The sequence below is a fragment of the Bipolaris oryzae genome (genome assembly GCF_000523455.1).
Source record: "Bipolaris oryzae ATCC 44560 unplaced genomic scaffold scaffold_140, whole genome shotgun sequence".
Lineage (NCBI taxonomy): Eukaryota > Fungi > Ascomycota > Dothideomycetes > Pleosporales > Pleosporaceae > Bipolaris > Bipolaris oryzae.
In genome coordinates, this window is record NW_006911416.1 from 15,574 (window position 1) to 28,942 (window position 13,369).

Genomic DNA, 13,369 nt, shown 5'->3' on the forward strand with positions numbered 1-13,369 from the left:
TGATGGAGCAGACAGGTCGTAACGGCGTTCAACGGCGTGTCAGAGCGTGCTGATGATGGAGCGATAAAGGATTGTTGTAGGGTTAGCAAAGGAATGACTGAGCGTGCAAGCAACAAGGCAAGCAAGCAAGACCAAGACGGGCGTGAATGAGTGAACGCGCGAATGTGGCTAATAGGAAAAGAGGGACCGTGGATATGTTATATGTTGCGGTGAAGAGGAGGAAAAGGGACGCAAGCGGCCAGACGCAGCGCCAGCCGGACTGCTCCATCTCATCTCCTGGCTGACCTTGACAGGTTAGCGTGCCGCCAACCATCCCCGTCGCTAATTTGCATGGGGCCAATTGCACCGGACATGCGACCCCTGACAGCGCGGCCCCATCGCTTCGCGCCCCTCTGTGATTGGTGTGCCTGGCTCAGGCACAGTTGGCCCGCCCTGGCTCGACACCTTGGCTGGCTATTGCTGAATCGCCAACTGAAGCATCCCCCTTCTTCCCCCCCATTTATTCTACCCTTGGCGGCACCCAAGCAAGCAGCCTTGTGCTATACCGACCGAGCTGGTCTTGTCGCCACGGACAACAATAACAACAACAAAGTCTCGACATCTTGACGACGACGCCGACAAAGCGCACTGCCACAGGCGCCACTTTTATCGGCTCTCCGACCATGGCAAGGCCGCGCAATTACGATCATCACAGGGTGGGACCAGCATGCTGTGATTGGAAAAGGCGTGTGCGTGTTGTCTTGTCGCCGCGAACCAAAGTGGAGAAAACGACCTTGCGGATTCCAGAACCTCTTCCACCGGCCGCGTTGCCATCACACTAGTCCGCCATGTGTTTTTTGCCTCATCTAGTCTAGCCTCACTAGCGTCGTCATGTACGTACTACCGTCTCTTATCACCGTCACTACCGTGGACCAGATGTTTCTTGGTACACGCTCTCGACCGCGTCAACACACTATGGTCCGACAGCCCCGTCCTGCCCCGACCATTCCTTGGCCGGGTAAGAAAGCCTCTGTCAGCCTGTGTAATAGTCGTGCAGCATAGTGACGCAGCAGTTTGCACTCGCTCTTCTTCTATTCGTCCTCTACACGGCTGCAGTTCAGCCCATCTGTACCCACGCATCCGCTGCTCCACTCACAGCCAAGCGGCCGATGCAACAACGGTTGTGGAGCCCCGGTGTGGTCAGCGGAATGATAGAGTCTTTATCGCAATGTGGGGGCTAGCCAGCATGTGTATGCACGATAAAAAACTCAAAGGCTGCTGTCCACCGGTCGCCGTCGTAACAGCGCAGCAGTGGATGCGACGTGGTGGATTTCTGTTCGTTGTTTTCAGTCCTCAGCCGTGAACGCAAACGGAACTAGAAGCCACAACATGTGCGAGTGCATCTCATACCCCGGGTGGCGCAGCTTGTCCGCCTTTGGTGATGATTCTGAGGTCTTTGTTTCGTTTCCATCTACTTATCACCTGCAGTGGTTGTGCATTGACACACTGCGCTATGAGTATACCACAAAGGTTATTGTACTCGGTTGACTGTCCGCATATGGTCAAAGAGCATACTTACCGAAAAATCATCGCATGCGGCCCCTCCCGCTGCTGCTGACAGCAGGTTGTGTTCATGACGCGACATATTACCACAACACTTTGCTCACCCCAACCATGTTGTTCAAGACCCGCCATATAACCTGGCCACAATTTTCTCCCAGCAGATTCTTATTGGCGCATCATGCATACCAACTGCATACTACTGTGCTGGGTTTTCAAGGTACACCAATCACGCAGCGGGCGGAACGCCTTGTGGATGCTCTCAACAAGCTTCATGCAGCTTCGCCATCTTATCGATACCTACTCGGAGCCTTACCGGTGTGATGTCAGCAGGTATACGCTTTCCGACAAGCGAATGGGTTCTAGACGATTGTGTGTAATTTCGCTTGTGCAGGATTTTATGGTCCCGGTGGAGCACTCTGCCAATTCTTGTCAAGTTCGTATGCTCGACTGGCTGGCTGACTGGAGATCGCTGAGAGAATTCTTTCTGCAAGTTTCTTTCTTGCGCCACCACAACATGTGAAAAGACAAGCAGGATGATGGAGCAAAGTCAACGTGTTTTTTTTTTTGCAAATGACTCCACCGGTGAAGTCAAGCAAGATAGCGACCACATTCCCTCACACGCGGAAAGGACGTGTGATAACTCGGGTATGACGAATTTGCCTCCCACCAGCTTACGTACTGTGAAGATTCTACTACTGCCGAAACCAACACAAAGAGACCAGGATAGGTACAGCACGTGAAACACTGCGCTCCGCGACGCCAGAGCCAAATAATAACAAAGAATGGCGTGGCTTAGTGAAACCGCTTCTTGTACTCAGCAACGCCGAGCCCGAGAATCGTTCCCGTACAAAAATCAAAATTGTCCCCAAGAGTAACCAAGACTGGTTCGTCAGCCACCAAGACGGGCGAAGACAAAAGGGGATACGACGCCTCGTTTGGCCAACTTATTTCGACTTGCACAAGAGTTAATATTTTAGCAGAGTGAAAATTCGTGTGCGGGTTCGATGGATATCAATCACCAGAGCCGACGCGCTGGTACGGGTAGTGCCTGGCGATCAAACATGTTTCGGGTGATTAGGAGGAAAGCCTGAAGATCAGGTTCGCCGATCCGCCCATAAAGTGCAATGGGAATTGCAACACATTCAACAACCGCGACCCCCCTCCCACCCAGCTTCCAAAAAAAGAGGGGTATCGATGCCTGATACAGCGCGTGAAACACACCTGTGAGTTTTGTTTCGTGGCGTTTGTTCGTTGGCATGTATTGCTGCGGATGCTACGGATTAACGTACGACTAGAGGTGACGATCCTTCTTGCTCATGACACCAAGGGTCTAGCCATATGACTTTTGCACAGCTACTGTGTACATAGTTCAACACTGCGGCTTTTGATGCCACAATACCACGATTCGTCGCTGTGTATGGTGGTGTCTGGACGAAAACGGATGTAGGCACTTCTTGGATCCTTGGGTGCTAGGAGAACACTCACGTCCTCCGGAGACTTTTACTTCGTTATCTGGTTTTGCGGCACGTACATGGTATATACATATATACAAACGGAGACTTTCTGCAGTTACTATCATCCCATAAGTAGTTACATACAAAATTCCTTTTCCCCCTCGGCCGCCCCGCTGCACATGCAATACGTGCCGCTACACGGCCCAAACCCCCTAAAAAAAGAAACCATACATGCATTCCCGATATGCGTGTATGCGTACAAACTCCGGGTCAGGGAAGCATTTACCAACTCGCATACGTGGAAATCGAGGCGGAGCTGCAATCTACGTTTTCCCGGCGTGCGCAAGCGTACCATACCAAGGTAACCGGACCAAAAAAGTGGACGGTCGATATGTCAAAACGTCATCGATGACCCTTAGCAAAGCGCGTGAGCTACTACATTTGCTTGCGTTGAGAACAGCACTGGTCTTGGTCTCGTTTTCCACTTGCTAGGTATCGAGTACCTTGTTCAACTTTGAACCCCCCGCATCCGACACTACTATTTACACAGCGTAACATCTAACCTTCTTACAAAAGGAAATTTCGGAAATTCAGATCTTTATCACGATCTCTTTTATTTTCTCTCTTCTTTGCCTTTTCCCGCATCATTCATGACTACGAAATCGCTTTCTACTCGGATGATTCGCGTGTGCATCAAGCGACATCAAGACCAAACAAGAGGAGCGCATAGTAGGGAAGAAGAAGAAAAGAAAGTCCAATGCGAAATCATTTGTCAAAGTGGCTATATTCGAAGAACAATGAACGTGATATCGCATCGTTTTTTTTATGGATGACTGGGAGAACGGCCACTTGTCCCACTTGTCCACAGAAGTATCAACGTCAACCATCACCGCACTTTATACGTCAGCTCAGCGGCATAAGGTAGTAGTTCTACAAAGGGGTTGTGTGAAATGAACGATGACTAGGCTATTCTCCCCTTTGCATTTCTTCCAATGGAGGGGGGGGGGGATTTAGCCGAGGATATAGCAATCTGCACGATATATATGTATCCTTCATTCATCCGTCTACGGATCCGGGATTACCCCCATCCCCCCCCCCTAGATGTGCGGATAGCGGGTGGAGGTCCGTAGGTAGGGGTAAAGAGAAAAAGTGTTTTGTACACGGTATATATAATGAATGGAGCGTGGGAAGTGTCGAGTCACGAGTCTTACCATGAGGATGGGATACGAGTACCCCTTCTCTCCTTATCCTCCTACGCTGGCTAAGTAAGGCAGCAGACTAGACGAGAGAACAGGCTTGCTAAACTTGAAACTTGTGGGATTCGATTTGACTATGGTATGTATGGGGAAAAAAAAGTTTACCGTATTATACTCTGGGGCGAATCTCCTTTCCCCCCCCCCCAAGTAGCCATAGAAAGTAACTCACAAAATATTTGGAGACCATTTCAGTATTAAACTAAACCCCCTTTGACACTGATTTGCAGGAAGGAAAGTTTTTTTTTGTTTTCAAGTTTTAGTGTCGCAGAAGCTTTTCTTGTCATCTTCTCCTTGGTAGGACTCCTGCACTAATTTCAGAGAGAGATGAAATACAGTGCACCTAGCCACTTCAGATAGCCCTCGTATAGGCCAATACAACTCAAGTCATACTCGGGACCTGGAAGGTGGGGTCTGCTCGAGGGTTAGTAGGGACTTTGTGCGCTAGTATGATAAGATGTGGGACTGAGCGGGGTTGGTGTGGTTGGTCTTGCTGGGGTAGTGGGTGAGGAAAGTGATGTGAAAGCATGAGAGAGAGGAAGAGGATAGCTGTCATGTCGAGTGTGAGTACCAGAATATTGCAAGATGGACGGTCGGATTGCCTACGTGCTCGCTGAAGGAGGAATTGGTTGTATCTGTTTGGCGTCTAGCATATCAGATTATTTTCCTCAGAAAGGAATGGCAGGCCACACCTCAATCTGCCGGAATGGAGTACCAAAAACACTTTGGTCAGAATGCATGTCATAAGAAGTAGACAACTGAATCTTAGTGTAATAAGCCTGGTATAATAACGTGGCGTTACGATCCATATAAACATACAATCGCATCAAGCAACAGCAAAAATAGCATTGAATCGCATAAAGAGGGAGAGAAAACAAAGATAGATAACTATGATACACGTGCCTGCAAATCTAACTTAAACGTGTTGCGCGCGTTGCATCTACAGAAAAAAAAAACGTATCCGTCATCTCCCCAAGCCATAAAAATGGGTAACTTCATACAAGAAAAAAGCGAATGGACGTTCCGAGGCCAGCCATGCGGGTGAGGTTGGGTGGGGTATCTCGAAGCATATATACATGTATAAAAACGAAGGTGACGAACGACCTTTCTCACCGAGGTGAGAAGAGAGGTCATAATCGTATCCCAAAAGGTTATGGGCAGGTAGTGTATGAATGTAAAAAGGTTGGCTGGAAAAAAAGGGAGGACATCTGTATCTAACAGAAAAGAGAAGTGAACGCCATAGAAATGCATGAATGGTATCAACTGTAGGAAAAATCGGGTTTCGCTACGTAATAAACAAGATGTTGATCCGAAAAAAAAACTTAGTAGTTGTTGTTGTCGTTAGGACGAGGTCCTGACGGGGTGAAACTACGCTGTGGGCCAGGCCCAGATGGGGTGTAGGAACGTTGAGGACCAGGTCCAGAAGGAGTGAAGCTGCGTGGAGGAGGTCCTTGAACCCAACCTGGCTGGATTGGAGCAGTGGCACTGCGCTGTGGCGGCATCGAGCCATTCATAGTACGGTCAAGTATGTCCCGGCGTGGAGGTGCTGTGTTTGACCGTGGTTGGCTGGGCAGACCGCCAAACTGCGAAGGGGCAGGAGAGCCAGCCCTCAAAACATTGGGCACTTGTGGTGGCTGGTAGTCATCGTAATCATTCGGGTCGGGGTAGTAATGTCGGGAGATTTCCTCTGTCGGGTTGCTTTCAACAGGAGATAGCTCGTATTCGGGACCTGAAGCGGGGCCGCGGCTGTTGTACGGACTGAATCCCTGGTATGGACGACTTGGTTGAGTTTGCGATGTTAGTGCGTCATTGGCAAGAGGAGAAACCAGTCGAGGCTCAGAATCATATGGAGCATTGCTGAAGCTCGTGTCCACTGGCGGCAAATGTCCCCGTTGAGCCATTGGAGACGCCCTGCCCTGTGACATTTGCGTAAAAGGCCTGTCGGAGGGATAGGGCGGGTTGCGCTGTTGACCAAAATAGTCACTACCGTTGCGATCGAGAGGCGCCATTCCGGGGGCTGGCGACGCTCTGCCCATACTACCGGCTTGGGGCAACATGGGTACATTGGAACCATAGCTGTTAGTAGAAAAGGTGGTAAATTGTGACTCGGATCGCGCAAGCGTGCTGGGACGTTCGTCGAGTGTGGGCAGAGATGGCTTCATCATCAAGTTTCGGCCATTGTTTGAGACCATGCTGTTGGTGTGCGACTGAGGATATGGGGCATACGGTGGAAGCGTCGCGCTAGTACTCATTGTGTCGGAGCGTTGCAGAGAGAAGACGGTAGATGTGTCATCATCGTAATCACCAATATTGGGCAGAGTTGGTCGTGACTTGGATACGTCAAGCTGGCCCTTTTTGATGGCCCTTTCTTCTTGCTTCTTCAATTGCTGGTTCTGCTTTTCGATTGCCTTCTTGATCTTCTTGCCGACAATGCGCTCAAGACGAGTCTCAACCTTGCGACGACAGTAGTTGGTCAGACTGCCGTCAGCCTTGGGAATGTAGTGCCACAGGAAGAAAATGTAGAGAAGGCAGGCGACAATCAAACTCAGGGCGGCAATGACCCAAATCAACATGGAGAACAGCATGGCGAAATAGATGACGGTTTCTCGCCTATTGCCCGTGTCGATCATGGTCTTGATATTGACAAAGAACTGCTCAAAATTGGATCTATCCTTTGCAGCATGGTCGCCTCCGGGAATGATTTGGGCTTTCATAACGGCGTATAGAGTCATGGCATTGATGGCGACACGGGGTCCTTGGGCGACAATGATGAGCAACGCGCTCTTGAACTGGAAGTAGACAAAGAGGGCGATGTAGTTGACGCCTTTTTTACTCTTGGTCAACTCTGCAAAAACCAAGAAACGGCGCCAACCCTGGCCGGAGGATGTCAGGCGCATACTCTGCCAGATGACGGCCAGAGGCTCGAGGTAGCATTCAGTGACGCTTCCGGTGCGCATGACGCGCATGGTCCTGATCCAGCGGTATAGGAGAAAGACGTAGGAAATGATGATGGTGATGGCAAAGATCCATTTTGCGATTTCAAAAGGAACGGCGGGCTTGATGGTGCTGGTCCACTTGTCAAAGGCGAGAAGATTGATGGCAGTGAAGGCGTCAGCAGCGTAGACGGCGCAAGAGACGAGAACAAGGATCCAGAGCCAGGCGTAGGAGAAGGGAGCGAGACATGAAGTGGACTTGAAATCGGATAGAGTCTGGATGGATTAGTACATTACCTGAGGGTGGGTTTGTGTGTCACTTGGGGGTGCTTACGAGGTGCGTCCACTTTTGCTCTTCGGCCACGGTAAGGGCTTTTTCCCGATCTCCGCAGCAGCCCATGGTGGGTGGTGGTGTTGAGTATTAGGTGGCGAGGAGGTATGTATATATGTATGTATGTCTGTATGTGTGATATGTAAGGAGTGGTCGTACGTATCCGGTCAACGGTATGGTATCCTACAGCCCAGCTGCTTTGTCGAAGGAGTGACTTGTGTGGCTAGGACATGGGTTGGGGAGGAAGAGACAAAGAAAGGGTGGTCGCGAAGGTGGTAACAGGCCTGCTGCTCACCACGAATCGAGCAGAGGGAGAGAGCGACAGTAAACAGAATAGTTTTGTAGGGCGAGGGAAGGACTGAGGTTGGGGGATTTGCAGGGGACGGGGTGTTTCCCAGAAGCGTAGGTGTTCAGTTGGTACGGGGGCTTGCGTGCATAAGAAAATACGCGTGTTGGGTGGAGCGTCTCACGTTTGAGGCACAAGGCTTGGGCACAGCGGTGACGACGGAGAAAGCGAGACCGAGAGGGACTGCGCGTGGAAAGGGAAAAGGCAGAAGCGAGCTATCGTCGCTGCGAAGGTGGAGTTTTGAAGTTTTTTTGCGCCGCAGTGAAGGCGAGTGAGGGCGCAGTGAATAAGCGGGATGCTGAGGTGGTGCTGACTGCGGGCGTTAAAGGAACGGCAGGTGCAATTGAGCACCGAGCGGGCAGTGGCGATGGGGATAAGCAAGAGAGAGAGTGAATGTCAAGCGCCCGCGTCTATGTACAAGTGTCTATAGATACACCCGGCAGCGTTTGCGTGGCAGCGGTTGTCGTTGCTGTCGTTGCTGTCGTCGCTGTCGTCGAGGGTGTAGTGGGTGTAGTGGGCACGAGTGGCAGTAAGAGAGCGCGTGCGGATGCTCAGGGCGTCTTTGATCCACTGCCCTGCGCGAGCGGCTGGTCCTTTGCTGGGCCTTTTTGCTGGGCTTGGGGGCTGGCGGCCTCCCATTGGTGGCGCCACACAGGCTGATGTTTGAGGGTGCTTCACTAGTCCCAATAAGGCAGGTCGCTAGCCTGTTCCTCATCTCCTGCGCCGCACCCAGCGTGGGGTAGAGTGCCAATGCCAATCTATCCTACCACCCTACCACCCTATCGCTGTCCTTTTCGCGCCGCCCTTGTTTCTTTCTCGGCCATACACACCCACTGTCGACAAAGCTTCCCGCAAATCCCAATGCAACAAGTGCACATCTCCACTTCCCTTCGGCGTGGCCGTGGCACAGGCGGCACCAGGCGTTGGCTGCTCCTCACCACCTATTCTCGTGCCACAGTCCTTGTCTGAGGCCTGCATACCCGCGTGCGGAAACGGAAATCCCCATTGCCAGTCTTACCCACTCTGCCTCACACACAACAAAGGGCCGATGCTCTGGGTCCATCGGCAACGTCGGCTGCTTCAGCCCTGACGCTCCAGTTCCGGCCAAAACGAAACGCGCATGACGCCCATCATTGGACTGTGCGATAATAGAGATAGCCTTCGTCATGCTGCTGTCATGTGTCAACCTCCAGTGCATAATTCTAATTATTCCCGACTGTTAACCGTCCTGCTAACGTACGTGTGTGTGTCTATATGGTCAAACACGACAATAACATGACCGTGGCCACATTAATGCCATTGCCAACTATCCCTATCCTTGCTCAACCTCAGGCTCAAACACTCTCAGCCCACCCGACGGGATTGTTCGCTCGTGACCTGTGACAGCCAAGTCTGCAGTCAGCGTCCTGCAAGACTTGGTATACTGAGTATGGAAGTCTGTCACCCAGTATCGATCGCAGCACTAGAGGCTTGGAGCGGACAACGTCGGCCTCGTCGCCGCACTCAAGCCCCCCCCCCACCAAACCACACAGACACTGAATGACGTCTAGTACAACGCCGGCACAGTATCGCTGACTAACCTTCGCGTGCGTGCTTTGTTAAACCTTTGCGATGAGCTAAATATACTTCCAAGTTCAACAATTCAAAGTTCAGCAATTGCACCAAGCAAGAAAGTCACATGTTCATTATGTACATAAACATGCCAACTGCGAGCATGCTCCCTGCCCCCCTCTGTCAGCATTTGTGAAATCTTCCGCTCAGCCCGTTCACGTCGCCCTCGGGTGCTTACTCTGACTCTGATATGTCCATTGCCACATACGGCAGCATGTAATCATGAATACTACATACATTTCCGGCATTCCGGCCAACTCAGTGGTGGCATCTTTCTTACAAATCACCACCTGCCCTAACCACTCCATGCCAACCCCAACAAGGAAGGCGGGGCCCTGCGTATGCCCCGCGCGTGTGCGAAAGTAAACGTCATACTATTATTTTCTAGAGACGGCACGCAAGACATCACGCCGTATAAAACCCGCATTGACCGCAGCTTCAGTTTTGGTACGACTCAGGCTCGATCAGAAGAACAGTTCATTGCAATCCCCTATCACCCTCATATCCCGAGTACCTCAATCGTCAATTGTAACCATGGGCGCCGAACCTGACACTGCGAAGCCACACTCGCACCACGCCCTTACCAAAGACGTACCGGAGGACAAGAACAGCGATAAAGTCGCCAAGCAAGATGAATTGAGAAACAAGGCTGCACCTGGTGTATGCGATACTGTCCTTGATGTCTCCACAATTTACTAACCCATCTAGATCTCCTACTTTACACCTGAGCAAGACCCCCCTGCTGGAACTGCGTTGGGCATGCTCGATGGCAGCTCCAAGATTCCCAAGCTCTTCCAGCCGCTCAAGCTTCGCGGTCTCGAAATCCAGAACCGCATCGCCCTTTCTCCTCTCTGCCAGTATTCGGCCGAAGACGGTCACCACACCAATTGGCATCTTACACACTTGGGTGGTATCGTCCAGCGTGGCCCTGGACTCACATTTGTAGAGGCAACCGCTGTTGTTCCAGAGGGCCGTATCACGCCCGAGGACAGTGGTCTATGGAAGGATTCGCAAATGGAGCCTCTTCGCAAAATTGTCGAGTTTGCGCATTCCCAGGGTCAAAAGATTGGCATCCAGCTCGGACATGCTGGACGCAAGGCTAGCACAGTGGCGCCATGGCTGAGCAAGGGTGACATTGCTACCAAAGAGATGAACGGCTGGCCGGATAATGTCTATGGTCCATCAGCCATTCCATTCAACGACAAGCATTGCACCCCCAAGGAGATGACCAAACAGGATATCGAAACGTTCAAGCAGGCCTTCGTTGACGCTGTCAAGCGCGCGGTCAAGATTGGCTTCGATACCGTTGAGATTCATAATGCGCACGGTTACCTGCTGCACTCTTTCCTTTCTCCCGCATCCAACCAGCGTACCGACGAATACGGTGGCTCGTTCGAGAACCGCACCCGCCTGACCCTTGAGCTAGTAGACCTCACTCGCAAGACCATCCCGGAGAGCATGCCGCTTGTGCTGCGCATCAGCGCGACCGACTGGCTTGATGAAGCCGGTATCGAAGGCTGGACTGTTGACCAGACTGTCCGTCTTGCCGAGATACTTGCCGACAGAGGTGTTGATCTACTCGACGTCTCATCAGGTGGACTCCACGAGAAACAGCACATCCATAGTGGACCCGGATACCAAGAGCCATTTGCCAAGGCTGTTAAAGACAAGGTTGGCGACAAGATGGCTGTTGGAACCGTTGGTAGCATCACCGACGGCAAGCAGGCAAACGATTACCTCGAGAACGACAACCTCGACGTTGCATTCATTGGTCGCATGTTCCAAAAGAACCCTGGTTTTGTGTGGCAGTGCGCAGACGATCTTGGTGTAGAGGTGCGCTGGGCGAACCAGATCCGATGGGGCTTTGGTGGACGTGGCAAGAAGTAAGTTTCTTGCTACTTATGTATAACGCATTTAGAGTTGTCATGAGCGACATGGAGGTCCTTTTCGCTTTAATATAGTAGATTCTGGATTTAGATATGGACATACAACTTACGAGCAGTACAATGAATCTAATGCAAATTTCTTCAGGGACCAAGTCATCGATAAGAAGGCATTTGCCAATGAAGGTGCATTTGAAATGAACAAGAAGGACTAATGGGTCAAAGTCAAGTACTGAAGCAGTGGTATCTGACTATTTGTTGACAATTTGCTCGCTCACATTGAAGAAATCAGACTCAGTGTCCACATGAAATTTCCTTTTTCCCAAACACCTCTTTCCAAAGCTGAAATGACTGGAAGCTTTGACTCGGATATCTGACTTGCCCCACGTCATTTACCTCCTTCATTCGTGCCAGCTCTTCCACTGTGAAGACAACTTCGCTTCCCTTGACCGTCACCCTCTCTGGCTCTGTGTATGGATAGATTTCTGCTTGCGTGCCTGGGATACGGCGATCGGCTGTGTTTGTCAGGATACCGATGATTGTCTTGACGCCCAGCACGCTTTGGATATTGTCACCGAGTCGCGGCAAGACGCCGTTGAGGAGAGAAGTGATGGAGCGCGAAGTCTTTTGCACCGAGCTAATCACGACGCCGCCGGGTGCATAAGCTAGCACGTCGCCGTAGATGTCTCCACTGCCAGTTCTCAGGTGTTGATGTTCAGTTGATGAAGCCGATAGTGCAGCTTCGCCCATTCTCTCTCCAAGATGCTGTATCCATTCCTGCGCGCCAGGCATAATAGGTGTTGCAGACCGCTCATCCACAGTGTGTACACTTTCCACCATCCACCTTAGCACCGCATCGCTAAGCACCTGGTTCGGATAAATCGTGCGCGACAGCAAGTTCGGAAGCCAGCCCAACGCCTCCTCAATCCAATTCGTCGGGCTCTGCCTCACAAACCGAAACGTCATACGCCCGACATCGTAGTGCGTGCCCGGAAACCATTTCTGCGTGATACTCGCCCTTGCCTCTCTTTCGTCCCCTGCCGTCTCCTCGCTCGCAGCCACAAGACACGGCTGGAAGATCCACAGCCGATCGTGTAGGCAGGGTGCGTGGTAGCAATGCTGCACCACGCTCGAAATGCTCATATCGAAAAACTCAAACGGACTCCAATCGAAGCCCACTCCCGCGCTCAACCGCGGTATCCCTAGCGCGCCCACCGTATCTATGATGCCCATGAAGCGAATCGGGCGTTTAACCTGCCACACTCTATCTTCTAACCCCTTCCAGCGCTGACACTCCTCGCTCTTGGGCGCGTCAACGGGAAGACTAGAGCGATATGTGCGAAAGATTTCGTAGCAGAGGCGCGAGACTTCGTCGTCAGTGTAGTCGGCGCGCCGCTTGATGATGCCGCAGTTGTTAATCATGCCGGCGACACAGCGCACGGTGAAGGCGCCGCGACTGAATCCGAACAACCAGATTTCGTGGTCGGCGGTGTAGTTGTCTACGATGAATTTGTACACGGAGATGCATTCTTCGCTGATGGAGGAGGCGGTGGCGCCGTCCCAGATGTACTGCATGAAGTTTTTGTTGAGGCCTACGCCTTCTTGGTAGCCGGCGACGATGGCATCGGGGGCAGTAGTAGTAGAAGTTCCAGAGGCGTTCTTGTGAGGTTGGATAGGATGCACGGTTGCCGCGGCCTTGTCGTCGGTTTTGTACTGCACGGTGCCGACCATGTTGGCGAGCTGCCGGATGTTGCTGGGTGGTGCGTCGTCGACGGCTGTCTCGCGGCCCACCCATGTGCCGTCGCAGAAGACAGCGAGGCGTTTGGGGGGTCGGTGGGAGGGTGCTGAGACCATTGCGATTGAAAGTGACGCCGATAATATAGCTCTTTATGTTTGTAACTTTTTCTTCCTTCAATGGGCACTGCGATGGCCTCCCAGATCTCTTCTCTTTCTGAAGGCGACGACGATGTAGATGAAGAAGGAAAAAAAGCCAGGAGAGTAAGCACCACGTCCACC

At 51.7% G+C, this 13,369-nt stretch overlaps 5 protein-coding genes across 5 annotated transcripts; 1 reads left to right on the plus strand and 4 right to left on the minus strand.

The window, feature by feature from the left end:
- Window positions 1–645: 645 nt before the first annotated feature.
- Window positions 646–1,624, minus strand: COCMIDRAFT_28856 (uncharacterized protein; the record flags this gene model as incomplete). Its single annotated transcript, XM_007692754.1, has 5 exons — window positions 646–817; window positions 881–1,017; window positions 1,136–1,216; window positions 1,390–1,461; window positions 1,559–1,624. 5 exons carry the CDS (start codon window positions 1,622–1,624, stop codon window positions 646–648), a joined length of 528 nt encoding a protein of 175 aa, XP_007690944.1.
- Window positions 1,625–5,571: 3,947 nt separating this feature from the next.
- On the minus strand, window positions 5,572–7,582 carry COCMIDRAFT_28857 (uncharacterized protein; the record flags this gene model as incomplete). Its single annotated transcript, XM_007692755.1, has 2 exons — window positions 5,572–7,458; window positions 7,517–7,582. The coding sequence occupies 2 exons, from the start codon at window positions 7,580–7,582 to the stop codon at window positions 5,572–5,574; spliced, it is 1,953 nt and encodes a 650-aa protein (XP_007690945.1).
- Window positions 7,583–8,255: 673 nt separating this feature from the next.
- On the minus strand, window positions 8,256–9,027 carry COCMIDRAFT_39417 (uncharacterized protein; the record flags this gene model as incomplete). The annotated part of the gene is made up of 4 exons (XM_007692758.1): window positions 8,256–8,463; window positions 8,513–8,622; window positions 8,736–8,831; window positions 8,878–9,027. The coding sequence occupies 4 exons, from the start codon at window positions 9,025–9,027 to the stop codon at window positions 8,256–8,258; spliced, it is 564 nt and encodes a 187-aa protein (XP_007690948.1).
- Window positions 9,028–10,004: 977 nt separating this feature from the next.
- COCMIDRAFT_7904 (uncharacterized protein) lies at window positions 10,005–11,568 on the plus strand (the record flags this gene model as incomplete). Its single annotated transcript, XM_007692747.1, has 3 exons — window positions 10,005–10,130; window positions 10,179–11,353; window positions 11,502–11,568. 3 exons carry the CDS (start codon window positions 10,005–10,007, stop codon window positions 11,566–11,568), a joined length of 1,368 nt encoding a protein of 455 aa, XP_007690937.1.
- A 79-nt stretch (window positions 11,569–11,647) lies between these two features.
- On the minus strand, window positions 11,648–13,207 carry COCMIDRAFT_28859 (uncharacterized protein; the record flags this gene model as incomplete). The annotated part of the gene is made up of 1 exon (XM_007692756.1): window positions 11,648–13,207. The coding sequence occupies one exon, from the start codon at window positions 13,205–13,207 to the stop codon at window positions 11,648–11,650; it is 1,560 nt and encodes a 519-aa protein (XP_007690946.1).
- Between the last annotated feature and the right edge of the window lie 162 nt (window positions 13,208–13,369).